The sequence below is a fragment of the Phaethon aethereus genome (assembly GCF_964289735.1).
Source record: "Phaethon aethereus genome assembly, chromosome: 5".
In the NCBI taxonomy this organism is placed as follows: Eukaryota; Metazoa; Chordata; class Aves; order Phaethontiformes; family Phaethontidae; genus Phaethon; species Phaethon aethereus.
Window position 1 is genome coordinate 6,364,649 of NC_138579.1, and position 16,870 is coordinate 6,381,518.

General features: G+C 38.1%; 1 protein-coding gene across 1 annotated transcript in view; it reads left to right on the plus strand.

Moving 5' to 3' along the window:
- ARID4A (AT-rich interaction domain 4A) overlaps window positions 1-9,783 on the plus strand; it is a gene marked incomplete at both ends in the record, with an annotated part of 49,475 nt that extends 39,692 nt beyond the window's left edge. The window contains 14 exon segments of the mRNA XM_082000954.1: window positions 332-582; window positions 2,451-2,648; window positions 3,805-3,919; window positions 4,103-4,304; window positions 4,512-4,574; window positions 5,487-6,617; window positions 6,822-6,926; window positions 8,154-8,369; window positions 8,594-8,740; window positions 9,236-9,335; window positions 9,621-9,687; window positions 9,689-9,736; window positions 9,740-9,758; window positions 9,761-9,783. Of these exon segments, the coding sequence (XP_081857080.1) occupies window positions 332-582; window positions 2,451-2,648; window positions 3,805-3,919; window positions 4,103-4,304; window positions 4,512-4,574; window positions 5,487-6,617; window positions 6,822-6,926; window positions 8,154-8,369; window positions 8,594-8,740; window positions 9,236-9,335; window positions 9,621-9,687; window positions 9,689-9,736; window positions 9,740-9,758; window positions 9,761-9,783 (2,685 nt within the window).
- Between the last annotated feature and the right edge of the window lie 7,087 nt (window positions 9,784-16,870).

Sequence of the window (16,870 nt, forward strand, 5' to 3'; positions counted from 1 at the left end):
TAGTTGAGCAAGGCATTTTGTCCCTTTCTCTCAGAGCAACAGACCTTACAGGTCCAAATGAATGTCCTGAAATCCCCCCCAAGTTAACCAGAAGCTCGTCCCCTTTATTCTAAACCAAGCAGAATGGCTTTATTTAGCTTTTTTCCTTAATAACAAGACTTTAAGCTATTATCTTAAGGTTTTAGAATATTTTGCCTTTTGGTGTTATCTCCAGCCTTTCTTCTGTACAGGAATAGTATGTTTACTATTACAACAGTTTAGCTGAGATTTTGAGAGGCTATACAGAGAACAATGGACAGGAGCCATTAAACTGATCTTATTTCTGTTCTAGGGACGAAGACGACTTGCCCGTGATGCAACCCCTGCTAAAAAAGATAGTGAAGAGGATAAAACACAAGACAAATTAAAAGACAGCAACAAAGAAAACAAAGATATAGAGGAAACACCTGAGAATGCGGAAAAGAAAGAAAATGAAACTCCGCTAGGGAGAAAAAGTACACCAAAGCAAAAAGAGAAAAAAATCAAAAAACAGGAGGATTCTGATAAAGAATCAGACGAAGAGGAAGAGAGGCAGAGAGAGAGGTAAACATTAACTTGTATCACCTTCTTACGAGTATGTCTGTGTCATGGTTGAGCCATACTCCAAGCAGGAGTATACAGAGTTGGAGATCTTACCAACTAAAATGTGGAAATTGGTAACCTAATTCACTCAGCCAGACAGGAAAGGGAAAATTTTATTTCAAGCTTGTAGAGTCTGCTGTACTTTATGGAAGCATCTTCTTCTGGTAGACGCCAGATAGCATTTTTCACTTTCATGTTCTTGAAGGTCTTGCCAAGGTCGTGTTGGTGTTTTATCACACTGGTACATGCAAACACCAAGTAGACCAGGCTGTAAGTATGCCAGGTGCTGTATGGATGGTGAGCAACTGTTTGGGCAGATTGTTCTGGGCAATTGAAATATAAATGGAAAAGAGAGCTCCTCTTCTCCTGTGCTTTAGTTTAAGTGCTTACTGATGGCCGGTGAACCTACAGCTTGCTTGTTTTTATTGTTACTTGATATATTTGTAGGCAGGCAGGAAGGGGATCAGCTAATAAAGCAAAGGTGAAGGAAAGAGGGAGTTTGAATGAAAACTAGAGGTAGGTTGAAGAGGAGGGGATGGAGAGACATGGAAGGGCAGAGGGAAAATAGCATCAAGAGACTAAACTTGACAAGCTGCATTGGATTTATAGTCCTGGTTGCAAACGAGTTTTGAGTAGGTGACTTATTAGCAGAGTAGACCTCTTAGCTAATTTTGTCTGTGGTCAAGGGCAGTGTCTTACCTGTTTAAGCTAGTTTTTCTACCTTGTTTTTCTTGTCCATGTGGCTAAGTGGTGTGGACGCAAGTTGATACTGAAGAAAGCCTGATAGTGGTATTGCATATTTTCTGCTAAAGAGCTTTGAGGAGTGGGAAGAAACAACACTTTAAAGAAAGTGTCATTGTGCAGTCCAAAAAAAGTAATCTTGCCATGCAGAAATGCCCCAAATGAGTGTCTGGGTACACTGAGTACTACCTCACTACCTGAGTGCAGCAGGTAGCAGAGGTATGTCAGATGACTAAGGCATCAAAGAGATTTCTTTAAATGGTGCTGATGGTGCTTGTCCTCTTTCTTTTAATTGTTTGCCACAAGAAGATAGTTCATCTTTCATTGAAGGCTAGCAGTATTTTCCTTCAGTATTTTCTTTCTTAGTGACTTTTTTGTAGTTTAGCTTTGACATTATGCTAAATTCACCCTGAAATAGGGAGAGAAGTCTAGGTAAAAATAGGTTAGATTGTAATTCTTGAAAATATGTTTAAGCAGAATGTTTAAATATTAGATATTAGCTATATCTACCTCTTATTACAGCTATAAGAGCTGTGTAGACACTTCTAATCTTGGTTAAAGACTGTTGTAATCAACCTTTTTTTTTCAATGGAATGGTGTTTGTGTCTATGAGAGGTCCACTATGATGGTGACTCAAACTTTTGTGCACTGTTAGTAAACTGTAGCCTATAAAGTATAGAAGAAAGATTTTTTTTTTTTTTTTTTTTTAAATAGTGTGTCAAATTCAAATCTATTTTAAAAACTGAAGTTGGTTCTTCCTGTCTTATTTAGGAGCCAAACACTAAGTTAACTTATTCCTCTTTTTGTATTATCAAAATATTAATTAACTTTAAAGTTTGAGGTACTTGTACACCTAATAAATTGCATTTAAAATACAGTATAATTTTTCTGGATATTTTTGGCAATTAACCCTATTCTCTCTAAGTCTTATTCTTGATTTAAAAAGCTGTGTCCAAGCTGGAGGCAGTGCAGGATGCAGAAAGGCTGCAAGACAATACCTTCTCATTTTTTCTTTTGGCTATGCTAGCTAGATGAATGTTAAAACTTTGTCACTGATTAGTGGGCATTTTAAATACACTTTACTGCAGGGAGGAAATTGAGAACAAAGGAGAATCAGAAGGTGAAGAGGATGAGGAGGATGCAGAACCCTGCCTGACTGGAACCAAAGTGAAAGTAAAATATGGACGTGGAAAGACTCAAAAAATTTATGAAGCTAGTATTAAAAGCACAGAAATTGATGATGGAGAAGTTTTATATTTAGTTCATTACTACGGTTGGAATGTAAGGTGAGGATAACAAATTGCCTTTCATTTCTTTGCTTGTTGAAAGGATTATTTGCAAAAGAATTTTTGTTTTAAGAAAAAAAAGAGAAAGATGATCAGTGACTTTTGCTCTGAATTGAATTGTCAACATGATAACAGGATCTGACTCTATTACACTTTTCAGTGTTAGTAAATTTGTTCAGGGTATGACACTTTTGCATTGAAATCTCAGAATATACTTACTTGCATGTTTCCAAGTTTCTATCTGGCTTAAAGTGAGTAATCCTCACTCCTCACAGGAGTATCCCCATAATTTATTGTCTCAGCTATCACTATCAGACTTTTTTATTTAAGGGAGTCATTGATAATGGTGATAATATCTACAGCTAAGTGTATCTAGCACTGATATTTGGCCAACAAAATTTTTTCTTTTATTGAATGTTAACTGTGATTATAAAGAACATTCCTTACATGTAGAAAGGGTAGGAGAGAGCTAAGCAACAAAGAACTACAGAAAAAAATTCATCAAATGGTTCTCTTGGCAGCTGTGCTTTATATTGAATACTGCTGTAGAAACGGCTTTTCTTGTTGTTGTTCTTAAGAGCATTGTGATTATGTAGACAAAAATATCACAAAATTTTTAAAAATAGAACACTTCTGATACATAACTTGAGGTGTTCCAAATCCATACATTTCTAAGTAAACTAAGCAAATTTCTTTGATGCAACATAAAGTTGGGGGAGGGGGGGTATTCCCCAATACTTAAATGTGTCCCTTTACCTTATTAATAACTCGGGAGATTTTGAGGAGCACTAGTAGCGTATTTGTGCTTATACAGTTTGTTGCTATAATTTAAAAACTTTTTTTAAAAAAAAGTATATTTTACTGTTGAGGCATAGCGTGGTGAAAACTGCCTTTTGTATATGATGTGAAATGATTGACAAACTTTATAGCTGACTCTCCCCTGAGTTCTAGTGCTATGCTAGCAAGAAACAGTTTGCACCTCCATTCCCCCATCCCATAATTTTTTTTTATTGGTTAGAAATGTAATTCATCTTTCTAATGCAAGATACTTCATGTGTTTGTAATATATGCTCTGCTTTCCTACTTCTCCTTAATAAACATTTTTTGTAACTCAGGCTTTCAATCCTTGAATTGCAAACAACTTCTTTATATGCAGGAATAACAGTATGTTGATATTTACTTTTAGATACGATGAATGGGTGAAAGCTGATAGGATTATCTGGCCTGTGGACAAAGGAGGACCAAAGAGAAAACAGAAGAAAAAAACTAAAGTAATGGTTATTTCATTAAGTTTTTTTTGTAGTACAGTATTTAAGGACTATCACTGTTCCTTATTTAAAAAAAGTTATTCAGTCCACAGTCCTCTTTTTTAATAGAAGTGTAAAGCAAAAGGAGGAAAGGTTTGAGAATCAGCAGTGAAACGTGTTAATGAAAATTCATTGTTTTCCCCTCAGAATAAAGAAGACAGTGAAAAGGATGAGAAGAAGGATGAGGAGAAACAAAAATCAAAGCGTGGGCGACCCCCTCTGAAATCTACTCTTCCATCAAACACATCTTGCAGTTTATCCAAAACACCTAATAGTGAAGGTAAATCAGGAGCCAGAAGTGCACGGAACAACTTGTCAGATTCCTCACCATTACCAAATGGAACAGAAGGTACATCTGGTGCACTCGTGTTCTGGCATGGAAGTGCATGTAAACAGTGATGTAATGCGGTGCATTAATATGACAACTGCAGCGAACACGGTGCTGTCAGCAGCTTTAAAGTCCTACCTAACTAGCCAGTGAACAAGCAATATAATAAAACCATTTTTGGTGCAGATTTTACTCTGTAAAAATTAATACTTTCGATTTTGATTTTAGCAACACCTCGCAGGCAGACGAGACGTAGCTCAGGAATGTTTGATTCTGATAGAGGATCAAACGGTGAGTGATCTCAGTCCTGTGTATGCTTTTGAGGGTTTTTTTAGTACCTTTTTGAAAAGAGCTTTGATTTTTGCTACTTTTTTTCCCCCCCCTCTCTCCCTGTGGATTTTATTGAGGAAGTAGTTGAGCTGACACTGCTGAGGAGCACAGTTTGCTCACAGAAGAGCTATGGCATGGAAATGACTGTGCAAGTCATTGTGTATTCTTTAGCCAGAGCCTTTCAGTTCTAATCCTGAACAGACCAAATCTAGTGGTATAATGATAGCCTTTATTGTGGTAATTAAGTCGTCAACCTCAGTACTACATCATCCATCAGAGCTGTTAATTATATACAAATGACAGCAATATTTTTGGTATTTCTAAGCCTCTGTGAACAAGAACTGAAGTGAAATCACTGTCTCCTTCTAGTACAGGTCCCTGAATAACTTCTGGTAACTTAACAATGCTTGCTCTGTATATGGTGCGTGATTCGTACAATAGTTTAGCAATGAAATGTCCATATTGTGATGTGGAAGGGTTTTGGTTTTTTTCTGTTTTGGAGGTGCGTGGAGGGGCGGAGGCTTGGGGTTTGTATTTGTAGTGTTGGTGGGGGAGGCATTATCCCCAGGTAGATCATGAGAATCTGTAAAAAGTATTTTTGCTACTATAAACTGTAATTTGTTTATATTGGCTTATTTGGGAAATAGTACAAGTGCTACTACTGTTGTAGTTTCATAAAACTATTGAGGAGGAAATGAAAACTTTAGTGTGTTAAATAACACAGAATTTTTAAGTTTGAAAATTTTTATTATACCTTGATGTTAATACCATAGGTCACTGAAAAAAAAGCTTTTATGTGGTTGAAAAAAGAAATTGTGCTAAAATTGATGATTTAGGGTGCTGTTTCCTTCCTTTTTAAAAAAATTTTTGCAGACTCTGGCTCATCTGACAGTGAAGCAGATGAATCCTCTGAAAAGAATTTGAATGAAGAACTTTGTCCAGAAACTTCAGAACTGGAAAAAAGTGAAAAACTACATGATGAGAAGCTAGATGAAGAAAACCCAAAGATTCCTCATGCATTGAAAGAAAATGACAGGACTCAAGTACAGCCATTAGAAACACTGAAACTAGAGGTTGAAGAAAGTGAACAAATTGTTCAGATTTTTGGGAATAAAACAGAACAAATAGAAGAAATCAAGAGAGAGGCTGAAAAATCACCTAAAGGAAAAGGCAGAAGGAGCAAGACAAAAGATCCCTGTTTAGAGAATGCAAAGATTTCACCAGGAAGTCAAGAAGAGGTGGCAAATGAATCTCTTACAGAACCTGAAAGATTAGACATGTCTTCCTTGGACTGTAAAGAAATTTCCAGCACTACTGAAAGTGAAACAGAACCTTCTACAAAAGATAAGAAGCTTTTGAAAAGGAAAACTTTGGAACAGGCATCGCCTGAGAAAAGAAATAGACGAGAGAGTGAGATGGAAGTGCCAAATATCGTATCTGAAGAGAGGACCAATGAATGTACTGGAGCAGAGGAATGTAGAGGACTGAATGCTGAAGAGTCCCTCAGAACTGAAAATGAGGAAATGCCATCCCTGGTGGCGGAATCGGTTCAGCATGGTCAAGAGCTGAGGAATGAGAACTTTGAACATGCATCTGAAGAAAACGAGAATGTTCCCTTAAAAGATGAGGATGATGCAATGCCTCAGATTGGTCCCGAAACTTTGCTCTGCCATGAAGTAGACTTGGATGACTTGGATGAAAAGGAGAAGAGCAGTAGCGAAGATACAGTATCAGAAAAGCCAGACCCTAATGCTTCAAATTCAAATCCATCTGCCTTAGCCCCTGCCGTCCAGTCAAGCTTTTCAGTGGCCTCGCCTCTTACCCTTAGTCAGGACGAATCACGCAGTATCAAGAGTGAAAGTGATGTGACTATTGAAGTCGACAGTGTGGCAGAAGAGTCTCAAGAAGGTCTCTGTGAAAGCGAGTCTGCTAATGGATTTGAAGCCAGTACTACATCAAGCAACTGTAGTATAGCCGTGCAAGAGAGAGAGATTGGAGAGAAAGGTGAGCATCTCCTGTGAAAAGTCATGCTCTGCTGTAACGATTTCTGAAGTTGTCTTAAGTCTGGTGTTCCTTTGCTAAAAAGTACTGGTTTGTTTCATCTTCTGGCTTTAAATTTCTTTGTTGCTTATACAAATAGCTTGTTAGCAGGAGAAATATTTGAGGCATCTTGTCTTTTTTTTTTTTTTTTTTTTTTTTCTCATTCAGGTCAAAAGAGACCCAGTGATAGCAATAGTGGAACACTGGCAAAAAAACAAAAGCGTACTCCAAAGCGGACAAGTGCTGCAGCCAAAAATGAAAAGAATGGAACAGGTACATTCCTGAGGGGTGGGGAGAGGGGGAAGGTTATATTGTCTTATAAACATGTATAAGAGCCCACTGTTATCACTGTTACCCATTACATCTGTTGGATGGGACTTCCTTGTCAGGGTTTTTCATTATTATTGGCTGTTAGCTGGAGAGAACTTACCAGCTGTGTGGTAGCAGTGTTACTGGGAAATCTCTTGGCTATTTTTAATTACTTCGTTAGGAAAAACTTTTAATAACTGTATATATTAGGAGTTACTACATATTTACCATTACGCTGATTTTTGTATGTTGGTTGGTTATGAATTTGGGAGAGGGGAGTTTGTTCTGAATAGAAACATCTCCTTTAAAGTCGTATGATAGGTGTTTCTCATGGGAAAAAGTGCATTTATGAAGTACGGAAAAAAGTTTGATGCTAAAGAATAACTTTTCAGCAAAAGAAATATTGTGTGTGTTTTATCTCATAAACACATAGTGTGTGACTTTTTTAACTTGCTATAGAAATCTGTTTTTTTGTGTTTCTGTAGCTCATTTTTGGTGATCATTTTATTGAGTGAGTTAATATATTTAGGCCCTGTGGCAGCACTGTTACAATTTCTAAATATCAAACTAAAATATTAATTATCTGACATCCAATATTCAGACATACTTCACATGCCTGTGTAAGACTCTGCAATTATTGTGAGAATCTAAAACATTTGCCTATATCAGCGTAACATTTTCTGTTACATGTTAAAACTTTTATGCATTTAGTCATGTTTCAGAACTGTTCCTTCAGATGTGTAAAGCAACTTGGTGAATGTACACAATCATGTGCTATCTACCTTTATTAATACAGTTTTAGTGTTTAAAAAAGGGATTCTAGTGTCTGCTTTATACTAGAACCCAAAAATGTGTGACTTTTTTAGAGCACTGATAAGCTATCTTTTCTTATTTTAATAAGCTTCTTTATTGCTTCTTAAAAGAAATAAATTGACTCTGGCTTTTTAACTAAAGGCCTAGTCAGCCCTTGGCTTCTGCGTTAATGATCAATGCACTTGAGAGTTGAGGGAATGTTGTGTCTGATAAGGTTATACATTGAATCTGATACAGTTTTTCCTTATCTTCATTCTGGGTTCTTCTGAGCAATAATGAACAGTTTTTTCTTAACCATTTTTTCTGACTATAACTACCAATTTTTAAAATGTCAAGGTTGGGGTTTTGTTAAGTCTGAATACATTTCTCGTGCGGCAGGACAAAGTAGTGACAGTGAAGACCTTTCTGTCCTGGACAGTTCGAGTAAATGTACTCCTGTAAAACACATAAATGCATCCAAACCACAGAAGATTTCTCGATCACCTGCAAGAGTGATTTCACCTCACATCAAAGATGGAGAAAAGGATAAACACAGAGAGAAACACCACCACCAGAATGCTTCGCCTAGAGTATACAAATGGAGTTTTCAGCTCAGTAAGAATTCTTTAAGTGACTTGATTAGGGGGAATTTAAAAGAAAATATGCTCTGAGAAAAATATGTGCAAATTTGGGGATTTTAAATTAGGTATAACTTTTTATGGAATAGTTATGGAAGTGTGTTATCTTTCATGCTGCATCTTGTATACTCTTAAGAATTGCAATCATTTGTTTAAAATCACCTTGATGAAGCTATTTTTTCTTTTCTTCCCACTTCTAAGATGAACTAGACAATATGAGCAGCACTGAAAGGATCTCCTTCTTGCAAGAAAAACTACAGGAAATACGAAAATACTACATGTCCTTGAAGTCAGAAGTAGCAACCATAGACAGGAGAAGAAAGAGGTTAAAAAAGAAAGACAGAGAAGGTAACTTTTCAGATTTGCTTTATGCTTCCCATGAGAAGTTAATTTTCTTGAAAATACATAACTCAAAGCAACTAGAGTGTGACTATTTTGGAAAAAAAAAGTGTTACCATCTGTTTATCCCATTCGTATTTATACATATTTATAAAGAGTATTTGTGGCTTTTCAGAACTTGAACCTGACAAAAATATTCCCTGACTGTTTTATAACTGTGTAGTAGAAACTTGGACTTCTAGTGCAAGCTTGGTCTGAGTTTTTAGTCAGCATAATGACTCATCTGATTTACCTTTTCAATTGGTTTGTGATGCAGAAAGGGTAAGCTTATTCATCCAGTTTATGTGAATATAGCAATGAAAGCAATTGACAAAAAATAAGTATCGGTTTTCCGTGACACTGTCACCACTTTGAGGTCTTTTAAACTACCTGATCACCAAAGAAACCTTCATTCTGACATGTACTTTGATAATCTGATGCTGATCTATTGTTCTGTATATTCAGTGTCACATACAGGAGCATCCATGTCATCTGCTTCATCAGACACTGGAATGAGTCCATCATCATCTTCTCCTCCACAAAATGTGCTTGCTGTAGAATGCAGGTGATACACATTTCTCTGCCTTGCCAGCAACTTGCTGCCATGGACATAAATCGTGAAATTCAACCACAGAAAGCACTCAACTGGTTTGAAATTGCCAAGTATATTCTGTACACACTTCCACTGCTGGACTGTACCTGTTCTCCCCTCCTACCCTCTTTTGTTTAATTTACTGTTCAGAGAAATTAAGCTCATTGGTAACTGAAGGTTTGTCGGCACAATGTGACACACTTGTCATTGTGTTTGGTGGTTGTTTGGTTTTTTTGTTGGTTTTTTTAATTAATGCAGAGAAAGGGCACTTATCAAATTTGAAAAGTTATGTCCAATGAAGCATTCAGGTGTTCTAGGGAGATCTTAGAAAAGCAAGTGCACCAAGCAGATATCAGAGTATTATCAAAAAGAATTGAGTAACTGCTGCACTTTCACCGAGCTGTACGTCAACTCTTGGTGAGTAGTTCCTCTTTGTGGAAGCACTTGCTATATAGAACTGCCAAAGTATGTGTTCAGCAATGTGCCCAGTTTTAAAGATGTAAATGGGACAAAATAAATTGTGAAAGGAAGTGTAGTTGACTGAAAACTACAGTTGTAATAAGTCTTCCACTTTTTATAGGATTTTTGAGCACACAATTATGCAAATATTTTAATGTTTATTAATGTTTACAGTGGAATTGTGAATAGGTTTTCAGTGGACTATCTTATCCCTTGACAAAAATATTTTGTCTTTTTTCTATGTAATTTCAGAGTTTTTATTTTGTTACAAAAAGACGAAAAATGAAATATATAACAGCAATGAAGTTATTTAACAAGATTTCTAAAGCTGAAATTTTTGTGTAAAATAAGGTATCTTGCAACTTGTTAAATATATTTATTCAGACATTGGATGTTGTATTTTTATGTATTTTTTAAAATATTAATAAAATTGGAAAAAAAAATCTAGGTTAGTTCACTCTTTCGATAAAACATGCTTACCAGTTATGGCTCTTAAGGAGGTTTTATCTGGTAGCCATGCCTGTATTTCAGATGGGTCTGTCTACGTATCCTCCCCCACATAGATCTGTAAGCGGGCATCTGGATGAAACTATGACTTTATTTGGAAGCTTTGGCAGTCCTAGTACTTATGTTGTTTTGAGGAAGAAAATTTATTGGGTTGCCCTTTAGATACTTTGTCACAAGTTCTTATGTTTGCTATACTGCCGAATGAATTTATATCTCCCAAAGTTGAGATGCAACAATAAAGTAAAGCAACTGTGTATGCTTTGTCTGTGGATTGTCCCACAGACAGATACAGTTTGTAAATAACTCTTCCAAAACCATGTATTTAAAACAGTTTGCATATACATTATGTATAAAAGTGATTTTTTTATCAATTTTTTTATTCATGTTTGTACATTGAAAGGGGTACTTAACCCCTTTTTCTGTGTTTAATATGCTGTAGAGTAATAACATAGATGCTCTAGACTGTATATCAGGATATTCTGGTTCACATGGCAGAAAGTCAGAAGGAGACACTAGTGATGGCGTAGCATTACTGAAATTGATGTTTCTTGAAATTTCATTTTACAACATTTGTCAACTTGTGATTCCAATTCCTTCCATTTTCGCAGAAAATTAAAGAAAAAGTACTCTTGTAAATGCACTTCTGTCTTTTCTTAAGCAAAGAAGAACTATTTCATTGTAAGATAAATATGGAGCTCACTAGACAGCATTAATAAAGGCCATGTTTTAAACATAGGCTTTATATTCTATTTTTATTTAAGTGATTGTTCTTGTAAATGTCTGGACTTACCTAAATAGGAAAATTAATCTCCGTAAATTGTTGTAAAGACTTTTTTCAGAGCTATCTTTTACTGTTAATCTTACAATAGCTATGAATAAAAAGCAATACTCATTTAAAAGGAAGTAACATGGGTCACATTTTCTCAGATTATCTTCCATGTTTAATATTTGCAAAAGTAAATTTTAAATTCAGTGAAATAATAGGGTTAATTATCTCTTACGCAGATACGTAACCTCTGTCTACAAACTGCGAGATCTTAAACAGGCATATCCACACACTCAGCACGCACTGAGGATGGATGAGCTCTGAACAGCCTGTACTTCGGCACAGATGTTCACAGTGCGTACGCTGACTGCTCTCCATATCTCTTAGCAACGTTTAAAATACTGCATGGAAAACTGAAGGTATGGCTCCATGAAACATGGAAACCCATTCTTACAGATGGTTGCTCCTTGACATAGCGAACTCCCTTCCTTCCTTCCTCTTTCCACCTGCTTACCTTGTGCTAGTGCTCACCAGCCAGCCAGACACCCCCCACCCCCCCGTAACAACTAACATCACTCTTCTGGCAGAAAACGAAACCTGCAGGAAGAGGTGGGGGACTTTCTGCCAAGTCACTGGCAAAGCCTCTAGCATGTTACTGCTTTCCTAGTTTTATCTTTCTGGCAAGGAGCGTATTAGTTAGCCAGATTATTCAGTAGATGTTTAAAGTAGTTTCTTATGACATTTAAAAATACCATAGGGAAAAGAAGATTAACTATATAATATGAGACTAACCTGTACTAAAGGTGGAATCAATGAGAAACCCTAATAGGTCTTTTATTTCTAACTTGACTATAATCCCCTTATTTTTGCTTTGTTGACATAAAATAAATTCCAAAGTGTCTTCCAGTGCCTTGAATGAAAGTTTATGCTGTTGAGGGTGCAGTAATTATGATTATACTGAATTGGGATTTTTTCTTTTTAATAAGAGATTAGGCCTCATGTTTGGAAAAGCAATCTAAAGCACCCTCCTGGCAGTCTTCACGCTGTTCTCCTGCCTTCTAACCTTTTACAGTTTTTCTCAAAATGATATATGTTATTTCCAGCTTAGTTAGGAGGTAAAAAAAAATTAAGATTATGTGATCAAACACTGTTAGAACTGTTAAAAAGAACAGGGCTGTAAGACAATTTAGATCTTCCTCCCACATTCTGCAACCGATACAAAGAACTGTCAGATTTACTATTTTTTTACTGGTATATATCTGAAAGTTAGAAAAAACTTGAAACATTTGCGTGCAAGGACATAAGGTAAGAAAAGGTTTGTTTCCCTACTTTAGTTTTATTTTCTTTCCATAAAGTATGCCAGCTATGTGTACGCTCATGAGTTCCTATTTTCTCTCAAATGTGTAAGTTTAGCAACACCCAGTTAAATTTCCGATTGTTTCTGGCTCTTCCATCGGAAAATTGCTTGTGTTTGAGAAACCTCCTTTTGCTTAATCAGTTTGAACAGATCAGGCAGGAGAAGCAAAGATATTGGAACAATAACAACAAGCCATTATTTCAACAGAGGTTAAATAGATTTACAGTAGAAGTTAGTAATGAAAGAAAAGCATAACGAAGGCAAATAAACATTTATCTTCATGCAGCATAATGTATCGGACCTTCACAGGGAGCAGCAAAGACTAATTTGAAGGACAGCAGTAGAAGAGAAAAAATTATTAAATCACTTCTTCACTGTGGTGTTTTGCACAAGTTCCAACTGAATCTTAATTTTTTTTAAAGGTGCAGTATTAGAATAATCTAGGCAGAAATTCTAAAAATGGATACATAGTCTCATTTTACATGTAGGGAGGCAGGTAGTAATGGCTACCAAAATCACACAGGATGGCTTTGATGGGGAGCTGGAAAGTGAATCTGAATCTTGGGATTGTCAACTCCTGTGTCGTAGTCAGACTGTCCACTCTCTCAAGACCCTTTTCTCTCCAGATAGGTTTGTCAACTAGATGGAATTTCACATTAAAAAAAAAGAATATTCTTATAAAATGTTCTTCTTTTTCCTTGTTAAAAACATTAATGAATAGCTGAGGTGGCCAAATGGGTTTTCTGGGCAGCATTTACTGGAATTCTTTTACAGCAGTAGGTCTTAAGAAATGCTGCTGTGCTGCTTTTAAGAAAAGAGCATGTATGGTTTGGTGGCTTCAAACAAATCTGGCAGATGAGCCAGAAGACAGATTACAAGCTGAAACAAAAGATTTTGTGTTAACAAAAATTACATTGAGCTGTTTACTTCCCGTTTTGCAGGTATTGTGCACTAAAATTTTTGTTATTTCTACTTCTCTGTACTTGGGATTTTATTATTTGCTACAATGTGCAGGATAAAGACTACCTCTGGAGATGTAAGGAACGTAATAAAGCAGTGGAACCAGTGGGGATGTTGCCAGAGACTGACACACTGTAATTCCAGGGCTTAGGAAAAAGATATTTTATAATTAGCTCACACTATTTATCAAGCTCTTGCCCTCAATTTTTGAGAAAATCTGTCATTCTACCATATTATCTTCCATGAGATAGGGTGATGTTTTAAGAAGTCTCTGGTCGAGTTTAGAATTATTCACCTTTATGAGTTACCACTAAGTAGCTGGTATTTATTGGGGGCTGTTTGCTTTGGAAACCTGTGAGTTTCCTAAATTCCACAAGCATTTATTAGTCTCTTCCATTGCTTTGGAGGAATATGTAAATTTAATTTTCCATGTTACAGTGTTACTGGTCTGATTACGTGCTTGTTTTAATGAACTTGAGTGGTGGATTTTGTGATTAGTCGCAGCCCAGTGACAAATACTGCAGTGTCATTGAAAGAAAACTGAAAAGATACAGCAATCTGAATTGTGAAAGCAGGCTGTTTCTCACCCTTTCTAAGAATAGGACTTTCCTGGCTTCCTCTTTGTTTTGAATTATCTCAGCCCTATTTTTGTTGCTATTCCTGCTGCTTCCCATTTTCAGAGAAATCCTACTTTCTGTTTTGGAGATGGCTGTGCTGGTTGGTTCTGCTTCAGGTCTGCAACTACCTGCTGCTTATATCAGTTCGTACCCTTATGCTGTTCTTCTCCTCCTATACCGATAGTTTTCAAAGGTAAAAAAGTGCCAGTCTTTGTTTTAATGACCCTTGCCTTCAATTCACCAGTAGAGCTCACTCATTATGAAAAACACAAAAGCACGGCGATGCTTATTTTCTCGACGTTTCATGGCTTGCCAGCAAAGAAAACTGGCACTAGAGCTCCGTCACAGCTGTGGAAACCTGCAGGTTGTTTATCAGTAGCGTGTTTGCTGAACTCTCACACTGAGCCTTGTTGGTGAGGGACACGGTTATGTATTATTGGTGATGTCTCTCTCTTTCCCTGCTTGTCAGAGGAACCCAACAACATTTCCTTTCCAGCCCTGTCCGTGTCTTCAGCTATTTCTAAACTACTCCTTGCCTAATCCCTCATCTGGGTACAGCTTGACCTAATTTGCCATGATCCTGCCAGCTATGCCAGTTATATAAGGAGGGGTGAGATGTGGAATTTGTGTGAAATACTTCGTTATATTGCACAAAGGTGGGGTTTTTTCTTTTTAACAAGACAGTTGTTTACATGTATGCATAGCTTAAAACTGTGTCTCTTGATGCTCATTCATTTCATGAAAATTACCTCCCTTAGGAATAGGTATGGTTTAAAGCTATTTAAAAAGAAAAAAACCCAAACACACCCCCCCTCCGCCCCCCGCGCCCAAATAACTCGATGCCTTTGGTTTATGCTCTCCTTCCTAATCTGTGAGTGACTGCTATGTGCCATCCCAACACCTTCTCCATGGAGTACTGCTTTTTATAGTCAAGTCCCTGGTGGCCTGCGTTAGGTCAGGTCTCTTAAAAATGTTGTTTTCTATGCTCTTCGTTCTTTTTTCCTCTTCCTTGCAGTTCATGGCCCTGTCACAGCAGTGGCTCCAGCTCTGCTGCCTTCCCACTGCTGGCCCCTCTCCTGCCATGGCTGCAACACATCCCCTTTGTCACCAGCCGCAGCGATTTGCTTCCCTCCTTGAGACATCCTCCCTGCGTACCCTGAAGGCAATGAAAACCTGTAAGAAACCTGTGGGTTTTTTCTTTTCCTCCACACACACTTGACTGTAGGACCAGGGTGCCCACAGCTCAGCTCAGATTGGTGCCGTGGGTCCCCATGCACGAGGGGCGAGTTACCAAGGGGCACCCACCAGCCCCAGCCCATCCCTCGGGCTGCGTGCCACCCTGAAGCGGGAGGGAGAACCCCCCACCATCGCGCTGGGACACTCTGCTGCAGCTGGTGGCAGGCTGTGCCCTCTGGCTGCCCCAGGCCAGACCACCACGCTCCCCACCCAGGGGAAGGGGGTCTCCGTGGTGTGGCCGATGGATGGGATCTTCACGAAGGGCTGGAAGAGCCCCAGGGGAGGACGTGGCAGGACTGAAGTCCCCACAGCTCTCCTCAGGCCTTGCCACCAGCCCCCAGGGGATCAGTGTCCTCTGTGGGGCAGAGGTACTTTCTCCCAGAGATCTACGCAGGCCCCACAGCAAAAACACAGCAGCAGAGGCGGCCAACACCCCTTTCCTACCGATAAGGTGGTTAGAGCGTGCCTTGCTGCAAAGGAGGCTTGAAACCCTCACAGCCATGCCTCAAAGCAGAGCTCCTGGCAGGTCCCCGCAGCAGCAGCATGCACAGAAACTCAGCATGTGTGTGTGGGCAGAAAGCGAGGGGAGGAGGGTCCCTAATTCCATATCCTAGTAAGGGCAGGATCTGTGAAATACAGAAATAGCCACCAACTGGATTTTGACTTTGAAATTTAGATAAGCTCCCCTTTGCATTATGTAAACAAACACTGATACATCCAGTACACTACTGTACATATTTACACAGTAAGCCCAGCTCCCTCAGCAGCCCTCTCACTTTCCCTCAGATGAAAGTGAGTTACAGAACAAAAAATTTTTACCAGCCATGGTCTGTTCAAGCATTGTGTAAGTGTAGACTTTTTATTTTTTTTTAAGAGTGATTTAGGATCTTTCAGTTGCATCTGTTTATGTGAGAAATCCTGGGAAAACAGACTTGACCATCATTTTACAGTCCTGAACTACTAAAAGCTTCAATGTTGAATGCTCCCTGTTGTGTTTACAGAAAGAACCTAACACCAAAATGCTAAGGAGCATGAAGTTAATGTAAAACATAATTTAAAAAAAAATTCCAGTATTTAGCAGAATTTTAACTTAGAGTTCTTTTAATGCTGTCTTCTTAAAACTTGAAGTGCAAGCATAATGCAAGTTTAGGTGTCACAAGCTCTAATTGCTTTTACAGGTTTTAGAGTTTGGGCCAGACTCATTCAAGACGTTTTAGAGCTGAACTTCACAGATTTCCCAAGATTTGAACTAGATTCTTCAAATGCTGTGTGCTGACTTCCTGACCTAGCTAATAGAAAATGCTGGAAAAAAGAGCCATTGCTTAAACTCCAGTTCTCAGAGTTAGGTACTTCAAGAGTACAGAAACGCCTCCTTGCACTGAAGTCACAGCCACCATCTATCTCTGGGCGTTAGGTATTTAACCCATGCTTTCCTTACACAGGATTGCAGTCGCATCCTTGACCTGCCTTCCAACAGAGAGCTCAGTCGTTGAATCTCTCAGCAAGGGTTACAGAAATTAGGATTTTGCTCCTACCCTTGAGAGAGTTCAAGGAACCTCTATTATAATCTTCCAGATGATTGATCTGATCACTCTGCCACTACCAC